Source organism: Erpetoichthys calabaricus, chromosome 5 (assembly GCF_900747795.2).
Source record: "Erpetoichthys calabaricus chromosome 5, fErpCal1.3, whole genome shotgun sequence".
In the NCBI taxonomy this organism is placed as follows: Eukaryota; Metazoa; Chordata; class Cladistia; order Polypteriformes; family Polypteridae; genus Erpetoichthys; species Erpetoichthys calabaricus.
Genome location: NC_041398.2, coordinates 216,927,676 through 216,947,265, shown reverse-complemented (window position 1 = coordinate 216,947,265; position 19,590 = coordinate 216,927,676). Strand labels below are relative to the sequence as shown.

The following is a 19,590-nucleotide window of genomic DNA, read 5'->3' as shown; positions in this document are numbered from 1 at the left end:
ATTTCTCTCCTTTATCTACGATGTAAATTGGAACTTAGAGAAGACTTTACACTCTTGTAATTTTACTGGTAATCTGTAATTGACCACAGTTGTGATTTAGATGAAGACTCAATTGTTTGTATAATAACATGGAGAAATACTGTATAGTAAATACCTTTGCTCTTTCATCATAATATAGATTTTTTTATTTCAGATTTCAAAATTGGCACTGTTAGTAGGAAAGAAGAATGCACTTCATTTTTATCTTCAAAACAATATTCTTTGATTTTACTTAAAACAGTATATATTAAGCCAAATGTTTCTTTGTAGTCTTATAAAAATTTATCTTAAATTTTAAAGTTAATTTTCAACTGTGTTTAAATTTTCTTACAGGGAGCAGTTTAAATGCTATATATCGATATTACAGCAGTAAACCGACTAAACCAAGCATGAGGTGGAGTGCGATTGATCGATGGCCCACACATCCTCTCCTTATTGAAGTAAGAACCTTTATTGTGAGAATATTTTTACATCCTGACATTCTTCCACTTTCAGAAGGTTTCAGAAGAATAACTATGAATGATATACAGTCAAACTGTTTTTTGTGAAAATATGTCTACAATGCATTATGTATATTCTTAAAAGCATTTATAGAATTGGTCATATTCAGACCAACTCCATTGAAGACGGTTATCATTGTTTCTAACAATAACTAATGATAGTTAAAGTCCTGTCCATGGTCAATCTGAAATTGGTTAGACTTTAGAAGGGGAAACTAAATGCTTTCAACAGCATCACCAATGAGAGGAACACCAGCAAAACATACAATAAATTATGTCTTCATAAAACAAATTAGCATCTACATTAATAATAAAAATTAACACTTTATATTTTAAATTTAGTATGGACTGTATCAATACCTGATGAATTTGAGTTAGTCTTCATGTCACAATGAAGAATAAGGTAGAAGGAAAATTGGCTTGTAGCAATAGTATTTTGTGTTAACACAAATTTAAGACCTACCTAAAAGTATTGATCTTTAAGTTGGCTTAGGATTCCAGATTGTGGAGATACGTAATCCATTCATACACATTATATTGATGAAGCAAAAAACCATGCAGAGTTTTTGTCTTTAGCTTTTCTAGTGGAACTATTGTACACCAATATTAAAAGTTTTGGATTAAAAAATGACCTAGAAATTCTAGATTTAAATATGATTATTTCACTCTGGCTTATTATGTAATAACAGCAAAGTCCAAAAAAATCAGTATTTATAAATAGAATCGAAAATGATTCTTTGCAATTATTTTACTTTATCAATGAAGTAACATAACATTTTAAAACATTACTTTATTGCAACTAACCAAAACTGTTAAATGTCAACACAAGTATCAAAGAGTGTACAGTACTTGGATATTTAATTGTATGTTTTTATAGTATCCGCACATCATTTTCTATTGATATATTTGTGTTCATAAGGATTACTGTACTTATGAAAACTTTGAAATGACCAGTTTTGTTTTTGTCCTGCACCTCCTGACTCACCAGAATGAGAGAACCTCCACATGTGATATATCATTCAAGTCACTTTGATGTTTTTATGCAAGATGTCAAGTTTTTTTGGCCCTGTAACCCCCCAAAAAACTCCACATTTTTAGGTAATTTTTCGATCATACTTTGTACAGTAAATTACACCCTTATGATAAAAAGTAAACCAATAGATGTCTTCATTAAAAATGATGAAAAGGATTTGAAGTCTTGTATGCCACATCAAAAAATCAAAGGGACTCATCCTCAATATGATGCAAAGGATCATAGTTACAAAAAGCTTAAAAAATATATGAATCTGTAATAAGGGCATGTGGAGTGTCATTCTGTGCTATTTTGAGGTTCCACCCTACCATCCATTATCCAACCTGCTATATCCTAACACAGGGTCACGGGGCCTGCTGGAGCCAATCCCAGCCAACACAGGGCGCAAGGCAAGAAACAAACCCCGGGCAGGGTGCCAGCCCACTGCAGGCTATTTTGAGGTTGCTGATCACAAATACAATATTTTTTAATATTCTTTTACTGGTATTCCAAGTCCTCTAAATGCCACTCCCAGAAGGTTTAAAATGACAACTTTCAAACATAGGCCTGCAGGATTTTGTTTTAGATTATTTCACGGTCAGTGATTATGAATATGATGTTGCTTTTGATTCTTTACTAGGGATCTAGCCCGCTATGGACCTCTGTCAGAGGGTGAAAAATGACACATTTCTATAACAATTGAGAATATTTAAACTTTAAACATTTGTACTGAGGCATACATTTTAATGTTTCAAATATATGAAGTAGCTGTTCTGACTTATGTATTTCTACCTTATGAAGTAAATTATTACATTTCTTATGAATATCCCAAGCTATGTAGGATTTCATTAATATTTTTTATTCATATATTACGATGATTGAAATTGTGCTGCACATTTTAAATTGTAACTTTTTAATTAAGTTGCAGACTTCATAGTACATGCTGTAAATTATTTGAACATCTTCAGATAACTGAAAGTGCTTTCACTACCAAGTTATTCAATTGAGGCTTGTTTGCATGATTCCTTAAAGTAAAACATGTCTGTTCAATCATAATGTTGTATTTTAAGTAAGGTTTACTGATGTTAAAGTTGGCTAAGCAATATAAATATGAAAAACTGTCAGTATACAGTAGCAGTTTTTCTGGCATTTGTATGTTTTTATTTTTTTGAAGTATAAATCTGTGTAAATCATAATTTAATCAACAACAGCAGTTTTACAGAAAAAAACAGCTAGAGGACAAACATCTTATTTTTACATAATAACTACTTTAAAATTAAGTGTGTGCCTCATGACATTTTTATTACAAAACAGAGCATGGTAATAGTTTTCAGTTTTCATGCCATGGTTTAACTTCACAGTTGTACCAGTTGGTCATCTAATGTTTTTCTGAGCTGAGAAATTGCGTACACAAAACATAAATAGAAATAATATTTTTTGTTCATTTTAGTTAATACAATTTTTTAAAAATCTCTCATGCATCTTCACACATCTAATGTTTTGGGCTCGAATCCTGTGCCTGAATATTGTCTGCGTGGACTTTACATGTGTATCGGTGTGGGTTTCCTCTTGATACTCTGGTATATTTTCCACTTCCCCAAAGATGTGCAACTTAAATTGATTGGTAACTCCAAATTAATCCTAGTGTTATTATGATTGTGGAAGTGTGTGAATGGGCCCTGTAATGGACTGGCTCTCTGCCTTTCTAGGGATGTTTCCTGCTTTGTGCCAGTTGCTGCTAGGAAAAGGGTCCAGCTCTTACACCCTTGAATTGCTGTTGAGAATGAAATAATAAAATTTGTCAATCCCAAATGGAAACAAAATGGTTTCTTTAGACTTTTTTTGCAGTATCTAAATATTTTCTGTTTCTAAAATGCTTTGGTAAATAATACTTTATTTATCCCTAATGGTACTGTATGTTGTTATACATTACAGGCCAAATTCATTTGAAAGAATTAATTTTCAAAATCTACTACAGACAAAATGCTGTGTCTAGCTTTATCTTCATTTACTATTTTCTTTTTTTTTTACTATAGCTAAAACTGATTTTGTTAAGTCAAATGTTGTGAATTTTGTAGAATGTACTGTATTTATAATTGCCTAGTATTTTCTGCATCTTTTTTGGTTGTTAAAGAAATTAGGTTTACTCTTATGTGTTGCTTTGGAGCAGCCATTGCAACTTCATTTGTGAATGTGAATAACTGCCAGGAAAGGCTAAGTTGGACTTGGTCTTATGTGTTAGTATTTTTGTAGTAAATATCAGGGGAGGAGCAATTTATTAGAATATGGCTGATTATTTGAATTAGATACAAATATATGTTGATAGTTTTTCTTATAAGCATGAATTATGAGAAATCTTCTTAAGTTTTTGTCTATTTGTTTTGTGAAGAAATACTGAAGTAATTTAATGCTATTACATATATGACATGGTAAAAAATAATTGTCCATTCTGGGATTTAAAAATGTTATTTAAAATTTTTTTTTTAATGAAACCAAGAAATATTTTGATCAACACCTCAACAAATAAGGATCCATGAAAGGGCTTATCATTAACAGTTAATTCAATATGTATATTAATATTGTGCACCAGTTCTGTTCATAAAAATAGTTTTGTGAAACTATTGAGTTTAATTTACCTTAATGATTAACTTTTTTTTTGTATCAGTGTTTTGCAGAACATATAAGAAGAGAGCTAGAGATGTTTCCTCCTGAAAAACGTGATGATGTTGTTATTCTCTTTTCTGCTCACTCTTTACCTATGTCGGTAAGTACAACTTTGACCATCTTAACTAGCTTGTAGTGACATTTTTCATACTAAGCAAAATCAAATTGTGGAGCTATCTTAATTAAAAGTGAATTTTATATTGCAAGAAAATTGTTGCTCATGTGAGTGGAGGCTTCCAGTTAGGGAGGTTAATTGACAATTAACCCTTGTCAATAGAGGATGTGTATGATAATAATTACATTTTAATGTAACTCGAGTCTTCCTATGACAACTCCGTTTTTCCTCCCCCATGCCCAAAGACTTATCAGTTCTAAACTGACTCTATGTGAGTTTTATGGGTTACAACTTTACATGTATTTTAATTTTCCAAACTCATCTGTATCCACTACATCCTCATCCAAATCAAATCCTCACTCCAAACCATTCATAGAATAGGACCATGAACTCCAAATTATTACTTTTAGTCTTAAAAACTAATATTGCCTTTATGAGATGAGATGATGAGTCAGTCATACGTTACTGTGCTGTCTGAGTTAGTTTGACTTACTGTCGTTTACAGTGCTCAAGGTTGTATACCCCACAAGTAATCTGATTATGCCTGCAGTTGGTTTTTCATATGTTACCTCAGAGGTTAATCCCAATTTAATTAGTATATGTTTATAATAATACCTATGAGGCTAAGTGGCTAACTATATGTGTTACATGAATAATATTTTATCTGCAACCTCATGTGCAAAGGGCCATTTGCTTAATGTGTAATTGAAAGCAAATTCTTGGAGGCTAAGTAGCTGACTTAAACTCTCTTTTGTATTTTATCCAAAGCCTGTTTATTAAAGAATACTTGCCAAATAATAATAATTTTCAGATTGTGAATCCCTGAGGCTGAGGGTTATAGTATTCCAACATTAATTATAGCAGTAGATGTATGTTCTGGAAGATACAGTTACAGATCTTCTGTTTATATAATTCAGGTGTATTTTTTATACACCATAAGATCAGAAATGAAAGATCATCCAGTGGAATAAAATGTGGCCCTCAGAAAAATATAGAAAACCCACATTCTGTGTGTCATAATATTTGAGAAAATAAACCCAGGATCTACTTTAATTTTTTTTTAACTGAATTTATTAAAAGCAAGTAACATTCCAAACAAGTAAAACTTAATAAAACTAAATTCAGTTTAACCCCCAACCAAGAGAAAGAGAGAGAGGCCAATAGCCAGAGTACAACTTTTAAGAGTAGAAAAGAGATGAGTAAAAATTAATAGATAATTTGACCGGCTTTTTATGCTTCTACTAGTTTCATATATTGTTGATGTATAGTTTTCATTGGAATTTAAAAAGAAAATCAAGATTCATTAAATTTCTCTAGTACATTTTTTAATTAGAAAGTTAGAAAATGAAGCCAACTATAGCTATATTGTTGTTTATGAGTATAAGGTAATTGGTTAGAACAGTCAGTCAGTCATTATCCAACCCGCTATATCCTAGCACAGGGTCACAGGGGTCTGCTGGAGCCAATCCCAGCCAACACAGGGCACAAGGCAGAAACAAACCCTGGGCAGGGTGCCAGCCCACCGCAGGGCACACACACACACATCCACCCATACACCAAGCACACACCAGGAACAATGCACCTAACCTGCATGTCTTTGGACTGTGGGAAGAAACTGGAGCACCCGGAGGAAACCCACGCAGACATGGGGAGAGCATGCAAACTCCACACATGGTGGACCCGGGAAGTGAACCCAGGTCTCCTAACTGCGAGGCAGCAGCGCTACCCACTGCGCTGCTGTGCCGCCCTGGTTAGAACAGTTTCCTAGTAAAGACATTGATCCATATAGCATTAAAGCAGTCCAAGATGAGCTTATGGAAAAAAATCACCAGTTAAGGGAAGGGTATAAGAAACAAGGATATAAAGAAATAAATACCATGGCAACTAATTAAAGTCCATTATAAAGACATGGAATAGTTAAGAGGCCAATCTTCCAGGAAACCATAAATTAAGAGATTTTTGTTTTTCTGATAGCATCTGAATGCATTTACAGTTGCTTTATTCTTTTAAGAAGAAATCTTAACTTCTCCCACATTGTGACATTACTTTTTGCATGAATTATTTTTAAACTATAGTTTTATGTTATGTAAATGTAGAAAAAATTATATAGCGTTTATGGTTGTTGATTTACTTTGCTTTAAATAAGCCCCTAAGGGGAAAACATTATTTTGAACCTACTGTATACCACAGGTGTCGAACTCCAGTCCTGGAGGGCTGCAGTGGCTGCAGGTTTTCATTCTATCCTTCTTCTTCATTTGTGACATGTTTTTGCTGCTAATTAACTTCATCTAAGTTTTAATTAACTTGACTCAGATGCCTTAGTTGCCTCTTTTTCTTTAATTAGCAGCCAAACAATAATGAGACACAAAACAAGCTGCCATATGACCAGCTCACCTGTGCCCAGCACATAATATCTGAAAATAACGAAAGGTGAAGGTCTCAGTAAAGTTGATCTCTCAGGTCACCAAAACATTTTGACGGTGGTCTTAGAAAAAAAACAGAAAACCAACAGTTTTAGAAATGTCTGCCATGGCAGAATGAGAGCAGCAACAAGCTGTGGAATTAAATAACGAGTTTAATTAACAGCAAGAATCAACTTTTCATTAAGAGACTGGTTGGAGGGAAATTGGTTGGAGTTTGAAATCCCAATTTAGCTGGGGTCTGTCGGCTTGTTTCACATCTCATTTCTGTTTGTCTCTCATTTAATGAAGAAAGGAATAAATTCAGAGGACTGAATCCTTAAAAACAGGGCTATTAAAATGAAGGGAAAATTAGTTAATTAGCAATGAAAAGTGGTCAGTGATTAGGAAAAGGGTTAGAATGAAAACATGAAGCCGCTGCGGCCCTCCAGGCCTGGTGTTCAACACCCCTGCTGTATACTAAAATGTACAGGGTAGTTTTAAAAACACTTTTATCCTAAATTAAAAAAGGCCTATTATTTTTCTTCTATGCACTATTTGGAGTGAATGTAATTTTATTTACATAAAGCCACGACAACCATATTTATATGTAAATAATTCAGATGACTACTGAAAAATGTATTTATTAGCGTGGTGCTAGGCTGATTGTGAAACTTTTAGAATGTTCTTTATGTTTCCACAAATATGACCTAAATCATGATCATATGTTTACATTTTATGTTTTAACACTAAATAAAGGGAATAATTAAAGAAATTACACAAAAATGTTATACTTCTTCACATATTTGTTGAGGAAAATGATTTATTGTTAACATATTTATGTGTGAAATACTGTAGTATGTGAATCTTTGCTTTCCGTAACTGATATGACCTCCTTGTTGTATCCAGCAGGGGGCACATGCTCCCTGGAATTGTGTTCTTTTTTGAATGCAGAACATACTTGAGCTTTATACACATCCCTTTAATAACCATGGCGGAAATAATGGAACAAAAAGAGATGTATGTATTTAACTTGCTTTAAAATGTAGCTTCCACTCCCAAATTACAATTTAGTATAATCATTTATGCATACTGTACATATCCAGGCTGGAGAGAAGCCAGTGGAACAGTGTAATCATACAGTTCTTCAGTGGGAATGCTTAATGAATGCATATCATCCAGTCCGGCAGAATATAAGGCGGCATTGGGACAGCTTCTGCCTTCTTGGTAGATCTTTGCCATTATAAATACTCATATATTTGCAAAATTTTTCAGTGTTTTATGAACCTTGCCAGGTATGGGCAACTGCCATCTGAGCTATGTTATTTATGGATTGTGCCCAGATAGTGCCTTCCCTGTTCTAATCACTCATGGCTTCCGCAGACAGTGGCCCTGGCCATATATATTGATCAGTAAACATCAGCACTTTTTAAATAGCCTGCCTGTGTGTCCTTCACATGTTTCTGTCCATCTCCCTGGCAGTTTCCCTCTACCAGCTGAATTGCATAGTTTCAGCTTTATGGCCTCATAACATAATGTGCTTGGAATAAAACTTCACAGATTGCATTGGCACATTTCAGGTCCATTGCTATACTTGTGCAGCAATATCTTCAAGTACATGTTTGCAGTAACTGTAGGTCAGTTTTGTATATACAATATGCTTGGAGGAACTTTAGCTCATTATTTCTTGCAGAACTGCTTCAGCTCAAGAATGTTGGGCTTTGTGGCATGAATTGCTTGCTTTATGTCCTTCCACAACATTTCTAAGGTCAGGACTTTCTGCCATTCCAAAATATAAATTTAAGCTTGGTTTAACCATTCTTTGGCAGAATGACTTGTGTGTTTACCGTCTTGCTTCGTGATCCATATCCTCTTGAGCTTCAGTTCATGGACAGTTACTCTGACATTTTCCTGTAGAATTTGCAGGTACGGTTCAGAATTCATAGTTTCATCAATGATGACAAATAATCCTGGTCCAGAGGCAGTAAAATAGCCCCAAATTAATAATAATTCTGCCACCACCATGTTTAACAGAAAGGAAAACGTTCTTATGCTGAAATGCAATGTTTGCTTTTTTCCTAATGTAACGCTTCTCATGCAAGCCAAAAAGTTCTATTTTGGATTGTTCTGTCTACAGAACACTCTTTCAATAGCTTTCTGGCTTATCTACATGGTCTTTAGAAAACTTTAGATGGGCTGCAATTTTCTTCTTAGAGAGTAGTGGTTTTCTCTGCCATATACACCATTATTGTTCATCATTCTTCAAATATTAATACAATTCATTATCAGTGGCATTAGCCAAAGCCAGAGAGGCTTTAAGATCCTTAGACATTACTTACAAGACGTTACATCTTGCCTGAAGAAGGGGTCTAAGTTGCCTCGAAAGCTTGCATATTATAATCTTTTTAGTTAGCCAATAAAAGGTGTCATTTTGCTTGGCTTTTCTCTACATTCATAATGGCTAACACGGTACAACACCCTAGTACTATAGACATTACTTTGAAATTCTTTATGACCTCCTGGAAGATCAAGTGCCTTGTTATTGAAGTGATCTTTTTTTTAGTCAGCCACTTCTGGAGAGGGTAACAATGTTGATAAATTTCCTCCATTTATACATGATCTGTCTGATACAGAAGTGAATTAGGGCCACAGAGAAGAAAAAAAAAAATAAGGACACCGTGAAGTAAAAAAGTCTATGTCAAGATTAAAGTCGAATTGTCAACTTTATTCTCGACATTTCCACTTTCGTCTCGTTGTTTATCTCATGATTAAAGACAAAATTTAGACTTTAATTTCGAAATTTCCGTGTTAATCTCAGTTTACTTTGTCATTAAATTAGAACATCATAAGTTTCATCTTAAAATCAATGTTTAATTTACTAGATTTTCACTAACTCCGTCATTACTAATGTAGCACATTAAATGCTTAATATTAAGTGTTCCCCGACCCAGTTGTTAATCTCTATGTGCTTCTTAAACCGATTTCCACTTGCACTGACAGGGGCTGCTATATGATCGCCACACAGAATACATTAACTTCATGATATTACTGCTCTCTAAACATTTAGAATCGTCTGAGAATGGACTGGTGGAATAAAAACTCTCTAGAAATTATTGTGTAACCTTTTCCAGCGTGGTGAGCATCAACAACAATTTCCTGATGTCCTCTGAAATCTCCTTTGATCAAGGCATAACACATTTTCACAAACTTGTGTGATGAAGATCAGACTGATACTGAAGACCCAGATTTGTGTTCTTTAAATAGGACAGGGTCTCTCACATTCACACCTGATTGTCATCCCATTGATTGAAACACCTAACTCGAATTTCCCCCTCAAATGAACTGATAATTCCAGAGGTACACATACTTTTTCACACACAAATATGTAGCATTGGATCATATTCCTTAATAAATAAATGAACAAGTACTGTATAATGTGTGTCATTTGTTTAATTGGGTTTTCTTTATTAGTTTTAGGACTTACAAAATTCTGACCACATTTTAGTCATATTTATGCAGAAATAGAATTTTCTCTAAAATAAATTAAATCTTTCTAGGACCATTGTATATTATGTTAGCAATTTTTATGATACTTGTGACTTTCATTTTATATAAAGTATTTGATAGTACAGTTAATAGCAAAAACCTCTTGCTGGAAGGGGCAGGGTTAAAAGCTAAGTATTGGATTACAGCTAGAGTATATATCAAATGTATCTTTGTTTGTCCCTTGTGTTTTATAGTATATTTATTACAGTATGTTATACTATAGGGAAAGCCATTTGTAATTATTTTTTTCCATGCCCCTGCACTCTGATGTGACCATACATCTATAATAAAACACTTATCCCTAAAGACAAGTGTATAAATAAGATGTTTGGCCTGTTTTTCTTGGCTGTCTTTTGAGCCACTTTTGATGGAGCACTGGAGTTATAGCTCATTTGACCCTTACTGCGATTTTAGGATAAAGGCATCTCTGAACACTCATGTCTTTAGGGTTGATTTGCTATTATTATTGTAGTTTATATCTTTTATTTTTACTTGTCTCTGTAATTCAATTACTGTAAATCAAGAGTTGGGAAGTTTCTCCATACAGAAATTACTATATAAATCATACTGCATAACTGAGTAAGTAAAATTGAACAGTTCCGATGAACCTTGAACCTTGTTTACTCTAGTGGTTCTTAATCTCACTTCTGGGGACTTACTTTTGCTTTGCTGTCTTTTGTTACAGCCACTTTATTAAGAGCTTAAGAAATGTTTTGACAAGAACAGATAATTCAGCCAAATGTACCTTGTCAATCTCCATTTACTTTTATCAAAATGCTGTCATTTCAAGGTTTGAAGGTCTCCAAAGTACTACTATCCTCTACCCTGCCTGGTAACTTATTCCACATATATTTTATTCTCAATGTGCAGAAATACCTTTTAAGGTTAATGCAACATTTATTCCTAACCATCTGCCATCTGAGCTACCATATTCTTCTTGAAGATCTTATTTTAAACTAACATTCCTTTTTAATTCTCTTCAAAATTTTAAATGCTTCAGTGTTGTCAACTTTTAATAGTAGTTGTCTAAACTAAAAAAAATAATTCCTTCAGTTTTTATTTATTTATATATATACTAGACAAAGAGCCCGTTTCGACAACGTAAGATGAAACGGGCACGAGTTTGTGTCAGCAGTGTATGAAGAACAAATGATAAGTAACGAAGAAGTTGTTTTGTAATGATTGTAGTCCGCTTTACTCATTACTGTACAGGCTTATACTTAGTTGATGAATTTTCCAGGCCTATAGTATAATATTGAATGATGAATGTTCCAGTACAATATGGAATAGTAATAAGTATAAGCACCACATGCGGTGGGTTGGCACCCTGCCCGGGATTGGTTCCTGCCTTGTGCCCTGTGTTGGCTGGGATTGGCTCCAGCAGACCCCCGTGACCCTGTGTTCGGATTCAGTGGGTTGGAAAATGGATAGATGGATAAGCACCACAAACCTGATATAGGTGTATTGAATGAATGTGTAACTGAATCAGAATGCGTAATTAGGCCTCGAGCTGTATTCGAAATCGTCTTTCAGGCCTCTAGAGCTTTAATCGAAGTTGCCTTTCTCTTTGAATTTTTGCGGCCGTAAATCCACTGCCTGCCGCGATGTTGGGGTTGGATGTCGGTCTCGTAAGGTTTTTCGGGCAGCTGCGCAGAAGGCGACTGTGCATTCGGCTTCGGACGTGCGCAGAAGGCGACTGCGCATTCGGCTTCGGATGGAAGTGTGTGAGTGAGTGAGTAGACAGGCGAATTATGTATTAAGATATATAAAATGAATGAATGAATGTAAGACCTGTGTGTGTATGGAGCAATCTGCTCTGCTCACGCTCAACCACAGCCACTAGATGACACCTGCATGCACCTCACTTCTCACTATGAAAGACCTGTGTGCAGCAAATGCCAGCACGCTTCAGTGACGTCATGCTAATGACACAATGTTGAAACAAAGCAAATGCTATGGCTTAACAACATGCAAATGAAACGCCTCAGCAATGGACAGCAAGGCTGGAAGTTTTTACTAAAAACTTAGTCTATCTGGAGGTAATTTCCGTAGACAAAGATTAATATGACTCTTATGCCAGCGATACAGCTAAGATATGGTATCGCCAGTGTCTTCTTACGAATGCCAGTAGGTCCATGTCCTCTGCACTGGTAATTCTTTAGAGTTAGCTAACGCCTCTCCAAGTTCACGAATATAGTAAAACTGCTAGGGAGTCTTCGGGTTGTTTTTTGTGCTGAAGACCACACGCAGCCAATACTTTCATATCACAGTTTTCAGAAATAACTCTTGTTGTCCAATTTTGTCTTTGCTAATTGCTTCCATTCATTTTCACAATGTGCATATCAAACTAATCATCCCAGCCTGCAGTTGGTAGGATCAGCCAGATAGTATGTTTATAGTATATATTGTAATTAAATGACATTTGTTAGCTTCCCATTATTAGAAATTTCCAAAGAATGTAGTGATACAATCTCTACCTTCCTTAGGCCATATCCAGTAAATTTCATGATGATTTATTCTGATGATTTACAATCTGTTATTTCAGCTTTTTTAAATAGTAGCAGTACATTTTGTCTGCATAAGTTTAAAATCATAAAATGTTTACAACAAGATCAAGGTTACTGAGTAAGTGAAGACTTTTTTTTTCCTTTTTGGCTGCGGTTGACAATGTGTCCTTCTGAGTTGCCCCCGATTTTACATAATACCAGGGAAGACAAAAATAAGTAAAGTACTTTATCCAGACAAGCTTAATTACAAACAGAAGGATGCAGATTATTGGAAACTGAAAGGTACAAAATATAATAAAAGAAAAGTCTATGTACTTGACTATTTGGTCCCAGTTCAAATTTCCTCTTGCTCAATCTTTTTCCTCTACTTTTTACTAGGCCACTTTTTCTGTAACCAGTTGTGTGCTTACCCTGTACCTTTTCTCCTGATTTCACACTCTCTGGAGAACTGCTTCTGGAGTAAATTCCCCAATCACTCCTCAGGATTGCTGTTTAGGGCTCTTGCTTGTCTGGCTTCTGGAGTCTCTGCCAACATGAACTTCAGCAATCTCCAGTTTGTCTGTAAATTCTAGTGGGTAGCAGGGTATAATGAAAAACATACGCCTCAATGTTGCTACCTTTTAAGACTGGGAGAAACTGACATCAACCTTTTAGTGCCTCCTAATATTCCACTTTCAATTCAAACTCCCCAAGAGTATAATGTGTATTATCACATATTGTCATCCAGCCCTATTCAACATTGCTTTGATTGCACTTCTGCTATTATTTCTGTGGCAACCTGCTTAATTATAGAGCATACCATCTCTTTCCGATAGTAATCCGTTTTCCTTGTTTTGGCAACTATATTAGTCATCTACGTGGAACACCATTCCAAAACAGGTTATGGTCCAAGTCCTGTTTTGTACAGTTTGTAATTATTTGCAACTCTGTTGCTGATTGGGTCTTTTGTTATAATTGTCAAATACTGAAAGAGCCTCATAACATTGACCTTAGCCTTTTCATCTGTATTCTTCTCTAACTGCCTTTTGGCATTACTGAATTCCTTTTTCACTGTTGCTCTCATACATGCTTATAAGCCATTTGATTTGTGCTAGAGTTATTTGTTCTGTATGCATTATCAAGCTGCTTTCTATAATTTCTCTGTCCATTCCTTATTCCTCCAGTGAGATTTTCTTTTTTACATTTTCTGTTTCTTGTGTATTTTGGAATGAATGTACACCTCATTGTGTGTAGTATAGTTTAATTTGACCCTACTGCTGTTCACCAATCTCCATGCCGAAAGTTTCTCATTTTTAGACTTTGCCACATTTACTCAAAAATTTTAAATAACATTTGTTTCCTTTAATATCTATACTCTGCTGTTACACTGTGAAACTTGTTACATCCCTAGACCATAATGATTTAATGACCTAAACACAGTGTAGTATTGTGTATTACAGAATATTGAATGTGTAATTTCTTTTTTTTTCATTGGGGTTTTGACATATGATACAGTGTTTATTAATTAAAAATAATTAATTGCGTGCATGAAGGCCTGTTCCTGTGCTTCCAGTTTAAATATCTTATTACTATAATATTCCCCTATAAACTTGCTTTTTTAATATTTTATATAGTTGTGTGTTTCTACTCTGTGTAACTCTCTACCCTTTCATCTTTCTGTTCAAAGTCTGATTTCATTATTAATCTGTGTCTCATCAACAAACTAAAGCAGACTCAAATATAATCTCCTGTTATATAAATGAAACCAGGAAATTTTCTATAAATAATGGCTGAGATTGCCACTGCAGTGGTTCCAATGGACACCTTTTATTACAAGAGATCTGAGAGAGCATCTGACATATGAACAACATGGGTTTACAAGGGAAAGTACTAACAAATATGGAATAGCTTGAGCTTATGAAGGCTAAGGTAATTTGCATAACATAGCTGTAAAACAATTTATTCTGTACTAATCATGTTTATCCTATTTTATACCCTATGTTTTGTATAGGTAGAGAGGGACCAAAATCTTTAGACAGATTAAAAGAGCAAAGAGCAAAACATCTTATAATAGAATAGAAACTTGTTATATTTAAATACAATACTTAGTGAAAGAGTATACTACCGGTAGCCAGTCCTTCTGCCAATCTCTTCCAATTTTTAATTTCATCCTTGTATTCTGTATTACTGTCACTAGCATTGTCTGATATCTTACATGTCCTTCTAGACCTAACTTACTCCCTCTCCTAGTTTAATTAAAAGTATTGGCAGTTTTTGCAGTTAACAGAATGCTCTGACAGCCTTCTTAGTTGATTACTTCTCTGTGAAGTTCAGAAAGATGGTTATTTTAGTCAGTTTTTAAAACATAACTATGAAATCAGTCACTAAATTTTTTTTGAGGCTACATGCTTGAAACAAAAGTGAGACCTTTTAGGCAGTTAATTGCATTTGCTCCTTTTTTCTAAATTAGACGGTTTGTCTTTTATTTGACCAAGGGCAGGATGCTATTCTTCATCATATCAGTAGGTGGAGTTGTATACATTCTCTAATCATTTTAACTATGTACAGTACTTGCTTTAGAATGAGGAAACGGAATATACTTATTCATTTACTCAAAGTCTATCTTTACAAACAAATATTTGCACCTGTTCATTTTTGTTAACTTGACTTTTTTATATTACTTTGTAAACATAGTTTCATTTTACAGAGTGGTATTTAATATTCCCTAAATTCATATTCATCAATTTTCAGAACATGATGCTTGCTATGTTATTGTTTAGAATTCACATCTGTGCTGTGATAATAATACAAGTTTGATTTTTATTTCTTTTTAATCTATTATATAAAATAAATAATAAAAAATGGAAATGAGTGTGACAGACTGGTAAAGTATTATCTAAGTGCTGACTTTTTAAGATGATTTACTAAATTTACCATGTTTAATCATTCTTTATTTGTTGCCCCTTGTAATGTGTCTATATGTTATGTAATTTTCTAAGTATTAAAAATACAGAATGCCAAATCTCAGTATTAGCTAAATAACTCCTTTATTAAACTTGCTTTGGGGCCAATTTTTTCCCCATATAGTTCTGTCATGTTTCTTAAGATTACTCTAAATGCCTTGGAAAAGTACAAAAAAAACCACATTTGGATGTTGTGAACACATTGTGTTTTTAGTGAAAATAGATATAAAAAACAAACTGAATTTAATTGAATATTAGGCAGAAGTTAGCATTACAGCAGTGGATAAGATTGTAACAGTGAGTTGATAACCAGTATTCACCTAATTATTATCCCCACATGCTGTACTTATAACTGAAATTGCAACTAAACAACTTTTTTAGATCATCTAAAATAAACTGACAATCAGTAAATATTTTATACCAAAATAACATCTAAACACTAAAATTTTAAAAAGGAAGTTTATGCTTTAGCAATAATTCCCGTTTCCATAAATACAATATTAGTGAAAGTAACTTCAAAACAAAAGTGCGTGCGTGCATGCATGTTTGTGTATGTATGTGTATATGTATATATATATATATATATATATATATATATATATATATATATATATATATATATATATATATATATATATATATATATATATATATAAAACCAAAAATTATTAAAACAAATCTTGTCTTAGTTTATTTGTTAGGTCAATTACTTGTATAGCTAATGTTTCTCTGTAAATATTTGTTTTAAACAGCATGATCCACAGTAAAAGTTACATTCTAGTTTAGTTTTATTTTATTTTTGCTTTATATATTTTGAGAAAGACTTTAACTTTTTCTTGTGCCAAATTGTACCCAATGTTTGTTTCTTATATGTATGATGTTGCATTTAATGTAGAGTGCTATCTTCGTTTTCAGCAGTTGATATTATATTGCTGTCACCATTGGTTGGAAGACCTGTCAATAAGAATGTCATTGTACTGAATACATATTATAATAAACATGGAACAATTTTTACAGAGATTCTCAAACAAATATATACAGTATTAGTGTGTACACATCCTAAATCTTCTTTTGATCATATCTAGAAATATATATATATTTATTCATTGCATTCGTAGTGTGAGTCCCGACCTCATTAGTATGGGTGGTTACCTACCAGGTAACGCATGTGGTTGGTCTGCCATTCGGCAAACGCCACGGGGCCCTCTTCAGTTGCGAAAAGCAGATTATGGAATGTTGCATAGTTTACTGTCAAATAATGCAAAGAGTACGCGACATGTGTTTCACCCATATTTGGGCTCATCAGGCATACACGCTCTACTGCTCCCCTTGCGGGGATTGAACCTCGGACGTCAGCGTCAGAGACGAAGTCCCTTTACGCTGTGCCACAGCGTGTAGTTTGTTTATTTGACAGCCTGTAGATCGGAGTAATTACATTCATTGCATTCGTAGTCTGGGTCCCGACCTGATTTGTATGGGTGGTTACCCGTATATATAGTATAGTATATACAGTATATAGTGATTTCAGATTTTTGATTAAGTACAATTTTCAGTACATTTTGTTGCCTTTCTTAGAAAGTTGAAGTATCCAGTGGTAGGAAATACTAATGAGGCAGAATGAGTACATGGACAGGCCACCTAATTATAAGGTGTGTTTCATCATGAGCAGCAATTTGATTTAAAAATGTTAACATTTAAAAGCCATACCTTAGTGGCTCTTAAAAATGTAGATTAAAAACACACTTTTTTATCAGTAGTGTATTTTTATTTAATTTGACCTTTTATCTTCTAAGACCAAAGGTATAATTGTTAAAACAAATATTTAGTCAATAATTGTTTGATGAATATTACTTGGATGATACAAAAATATCCTTTTTGGCTTATGGGGTACACTTTTCTTTTCCCTGTACCAGTTGTTCTAACTAGAAATGAATTAATGTGATCTTATTTTAGGTAGTGAATCGTGGGGATCCATACCCTCAAGAGGTGGGAGCCACAGTACAGCATGTCATGGAAAAGCTGAATTACTGCAATCCTTACAGACTAGTGTGGCAATCCAAGGTAAACCTGGTTATATTTAATGAACATATATGTAAGTGCTGTTAATTTTTCTGCTGAATTCACTCAAATTACTCTGTACACATGTGATTTTTTTTTTTCTTCTCATTGTGATTTTTTTGTTTAGCATTCCTTATAGTTATTTTGACAGTTGAGCAGCAGGATTACAATATGTTTTATTCTCTTTTATTTTGGCTATATGTTCTCATTTTTTAACTTGTCCAAAGTAAAGCTACGCCTTAGAAAATTATCATTTTAAACTAACTTAAATTCAGTAGTCACTTAAATTCAGTATAGTTTTCCACATGATAATAATAATTTAACCTTTGGTGATACTGTCATTTATGAAGTTTAATGTTTCTACTGTTGTTTGTCTATATTAAATGATTTATTAATTCCAACATTAGGAAAATCTTTCTGAACTCGTTGTTGACGATACATGGTCAAAATGTACTAAATCCAGTACCATCATTTTGAACTTAAAGGAAGGAAACCTCTTTTGTGCATCTACACATACCCCAAGACCAATTATTAGTGCTGTCAAAAATCCAAACATGTACATTACTGAAGAAAAACAGAATCTTTGCAGAAAACTCGCATGAACAAGGAGTGGACATACAGATGTCACACTAACGGAGCTGGAGTAGTAGTAGAATCCAAGTTCCTAAAGGTGTAAGCCAGTATTGCTAATTACTGTCACTTGTCTGCCCCATATAAGAATATATTTTGTTTCTCATGCCTGAACATAGTTATTGTACTCCAACACATCCCTCCACTTGTCACTTTTTGCTGTGGTTAAAAATATATATATACTGGTGTATCACATATTTAAGTTGATTTAGATGGATGGATGGATAGATGGACAGATAGAAAGGACGAATGAACAAACTATTTGGCTTTTTCCAGAAGCCCTTTAAATAAATAGATACATAAATAGGTAGATAAATAAATATACACATACACTATGATCTGAACATACAGCAGAATTACTGAAATGCAAGAGAGTTTGTAATAAAACTTCAGACTTGGCTGTCTCAGCCATAGTGTGGCATTATGCAGGCGTATTGCTGTTAGTATACAGGAGCTTCAGTAACGTTTCTTGACACACTGTTGCAGAATAATTTCCCACTCAATAAAAATGTTTTAGCGTTCTGATGTGATATTAACAATTATGTCAGTTAAAACAGAAAAGGGTGCTCAGAATGGTGTGATGAGATAAAAGTAGGGCATCTAAAGAAAAAGTCCCATGTGCAGAAGCTGTTTGCATTTTACATAACGTGGGTGCTTGGCTTACATTGCTGAAAAAGACATAACAGCTTTTCTTCGTCTCATTTCTTATTTAAAGTACATTGCAAAAATTAAAATTATTTCATAAATCATAAAATGATTCTACATACTTGATATCTGCTTGTGTTTTACATAGCTCATAGTATTACAAATAATGTATTGAACTTTAATGCCTTCTCTGGGATTTATTCCTACTTTGGTCATGATGTTACTGGGTACAAGAGACACTCATATCTTTTGTTCATGTTTACATATTTTGAATGTTTTACAAGTAATACAAGCAATGTTTAGGCAAAAAAAAAAAGAACTAGAAGCAAGCACATGCTTCAGTGACAATCAATTGGACAAGTAGATGTAGAAAAGTGTATGGATTTTAAACTTTTAAGTGCCTGTATCTGCTGTTATACTAGACACATTATCACTGTTAGCTATGCACAAATTTCATTCAGGTAATGGCATTTCAATGTATTTTCCTGTTCCAGCATAATACCTAAGATAACACCCTTCAAGTTTCCTTATAA

General features: G+C 33.9%; 1 protein-coding gene across 1 annotated transcript in view; it reads left to right on the top strand.

Annotated features, from left to right (window-relative positions):
• The window catches only part of fech (ferrochelatase), a 59,180-nt gene that overhangs the window by 21,325 nt on the left and 18,265 nt on the right, over positions 1–19,590 (top strand). Inside the window, exons 6-8 of the mRNA XM_028802532.2 lie at positions 373–479; positions 4,217–4,315; positions 17,678–17,785. Coding sequence (XP_028658365.1) covers positions 373–479; positions 4,217–4,315; positions 17,678–17,785 — 314 coding nt within the window. The remainder of the gene's footprint in view (positions 1–372; positions 480–4,216; positions 4,316–17,677; positions 17,786–19,590) is intronic.